At 39.8% G+C, this 2,897-nt stretch overlaps 1 protein-coding gene across 1 annotated transcript; it reads left to right on the plus strand.

Annotated features, from left to right (window-relative positions):
* The first annotated feature begins 403 nt into the window (after positions 1–403).
* Positions 404–1,864, plus strand: LOC111795045 (puff II/9-2 protein-like). The gene is made up of 2 exons (XM_023677275.1): positions 404–544; positions 1,343–1,864. Exons 1-2 carry the CDS (start codon positions 404–406, stop codon positions 1,862–1,864), a joined length of 663 nt encoding a protein of 220 aa, XP_023533043.1.
* Positions 1,865–2,897: the final 1,033 nt, after the last annotated feature.

Raw genomic sequence — 2,897 nt, forward strand, 5'->3', positions numbered from 1 at the left:
TCTGAAACTAACTCGTTTAGATAACTCTCCCGAAACTGTAAATGGGTGTCGAGAGGGGAGAGACAAGGAGACAAAGAATTCTTAAAAGCCTTTTTCTATTACACTTTCTGCACTGCTCTTCTTTTGCTCTACTTGCTCTTTGCTCTGTGCTTTGATTTTACAATGAGAGGTAAAGCCTATTTATAAGTTTTTCTAACGCTAAAAAGGGCCATAACTATTCCACGTTTACTCACCCATAAACCACTCCTTTCCTAAAATATGTATGGCTTTTTTACTGATTTAAAAACCAAAATTAATAACCACTTCTCTTCTTTTTTTTTCCTCTCTCATTTAAGTTTATTTCCAGCAGAAAAGACACTCTACTCTTAAAATTTTTAAGGTAGAGGTCGTGGAAGTCGTGGAAATGGTCGCGGTGGTCAAGGCAACAGTCATGAAGGATACTATAAGGAGAAGGGACAGTCGAGCCAAGCAAATTTGCGTGAAAGAGAACGCAGTCGAGGAAGAGGTGGCTGATCAATTTATTCCAACATTCAGTGCTACAAATGTAAGAAATATGGTCACTATGTGAATGATTGTAACTCTGATAAATGTTACAATTGTGGCTGAGTGGGGCATTTTGCAAGAGATTGTCGAACCGATAAAAAGGTGGAAGAAACGATCAACCTAGCTTTGGATGACGCAACAAACGAAGGTATTCTCTTGATGATCCAAAATGAAGATATGAAAGCAAAAGAATACGGCAGCAGAAAGACGATGGCGGTAGTCATGAGGTGGTGGAAGCCGGCTGAAATGAGGTGATACGCAGCAAATTTGGTGAAATCGCGATATTAGAGACGAGAAAATTGAAGAAGGATGAACAACTGGATAACAGAGAGCTTGAGCTCGAAGAGAGAGCTTCAATTGTGCGAAAGGGAATTTGAGGAAGAAAGAAGAAAGAGGATGAGAATGGAAGAGAAAATGAGAGAAGAAAAGATGGAATGGAGAGAAAGGATGGCAGAAATGCAGATGGAACATGAGAAACACATGATGCAAATGCGAGTTGCAATCCCTTCAAAATCCCAAAACAATGGCGAAGAAGAAGCCAACGCGATCAGCGAACGAGCCAAAGAAACTGTCGGATCATGAGGAGGAGAATAGAGATTCAGAGCAACAGCCCAAAACTGTCGTGGATAAATCTGTGGAGAAGCTCAGTTGTAGACGTTGAAATCGCTGAACGAGTGCCTTCCGAAGGAGAAGGTAGAGATTGAAAAAGAAAAGAAAAAAAAAGCTTTAGAACTGGAGATTGAAAGGTTTAGAGAAGGAAGTGGTTGAGTTGGGTGAGAGTTCTTTCTATCTCAAATAGGAGAAGGAAGAGAATAGAAAGAAAATTTTTGAGCTTGTGAAGAAGATTGAAGAAGATGTGGAGAAAGAGAATGACTTATTAATGGAGATTGATGGTTTAGTGGAAGAGCTAGTGAGGGAGGAGAAAGATGTAGAGATACTAACTCAAGAGAGAGACTCACTTGACGTGAATCTGAATCAGGTTCAACAGGAGGCAGTGAGTTTACGACACACGATTGAGATAATCACTCGTGATAAAGCTGAAATGGAGGAGGCAAAAGTAGAAGTGGAAAATGTCGTTGTGGGCCTGCGAAGGGAATTGAGTAAACTGAAAGAAGCTATGATGTCTTTGACTGAGTTGAGCATGGCTGAGAACGGGAGAAATGAGGAGTTGCTGTCTCAAATGGGCTATTTTCGAGAAGCTCCAAATGAAGTCTCGTCAGAAAAGGATAAGCTTAGTTTGCTGCTCGAGGACAAGGAGAGAAAATTGAAGAAGCCACGAATGAGCTCGAGAAAACGAAAACGGCACAGGTGGAGTCATTGAATAGAGCATTTAAGTTTATGGGGGAGTTTTGTTGAAATAAACTTTAAATGCTAAATGCCAATTTTAGTTAATTTGTTAGATTAATTTGAAAAGCCAGCGGCGAAAGAAAAGGCCAAGAGCCTTTGTAGGAATAATGGCAGGTTTATGGGTGGCTCTCTCATACCTATTATGAGAGTTAGAACAATTTATAAATACCTAGTCTTTCTCTTGTAAAGTCAGAGCAAAGAAACCGAGCAAAGGAAAATATAGAGAAGTAATAGAAAAGGCTTTTTTTTTTATAAACTCAGTGTTCTTTGTCTCTTTGTCTCTCCACCCTCGACATCTCCTTCACAAATACGCGAGTAGTATTTTTTCAAATTGGTATCAGAGCGTTCTATCGTTAGTGTGTGTGAGATTTATTTCACAAATTACTGAGATTTCTTTAACAGGACTTTCCAGCAAAAAAACAACAAATCTCTCATTTGAAAGGAGAATCGTAGAAAGAATGTCTGTCCGAAAGAAGCTCAATTTGGAGATAGGGGGACATCCATCGAAGATGGCAGCGGGAAGGGAGCACGAACGAGGTAACTTATGCTTTTCAGTCTAATATTTGTTCATCAATCCTATGGCCAGATTTCATGCCGAGAACATCACTAAGTTCTTAGATAATCGACATTATTTTATTTCAATTCAAAAGAATTTCTTGGCCTTCTATGAAGACCCGTCGAGAAAGCGACAGGCTCAGTGTGGAATGAGTTAAAATTTCTGCTGGAATTTCTGAAGAATGCTCATTTGGATCTCGATCACATGGTTGGGGTATCGATCAAGCAAACTGTCAAGAAAGGCAAAAAACTTCCATTTTAGCGCGGACAAAAGGCATTTTCTTATTCTGGATCTAGTGGCCGGTGAATCACTAAAGAGAAAATTTGAGAGAGATTCTTCCTCGATCTAGTGGCCAATCACTAATCAAATTCCATTTTTCTACGCTCGCAATTGTTGAAATCAAATTCGCTCTGATACCAAACACCAAGATGTATGTCGTCCGACCCGACCT

This window comes from Cucurbita pepo, chromosome LG05 (genome assembly GCF_002806865.2).
Source record: "Cucurbita pepo subsp. pepo cultivar mu-cu-16 chromosome LG05, ASM280686v2, whole genome shotgun sequence".
NCBI lineage: Eukaryota > Viridiplantae > Streptophyta > Magnoliopsida > Cucurbitales > Cucurbitaceae > Cucurbita > Cucurbita pepo.

Excerpts from the sequence above, each read along its gene's own strand:
- LOC111795045 (XM_023677275.1), top strand. The coding sequence starts at position 404 with ATGGTCGCGGTGGTCAAGGCAACAGTCATGAAGGATACTATAAGGAGA. Across the intron at positions 545-1,342 it reads CAACATTCAGTGCTACAAAT|GAGAAGGAAGAGAATAGAAA; the intron begins GTAAGAAATATG and ends TATCTCAAATAG.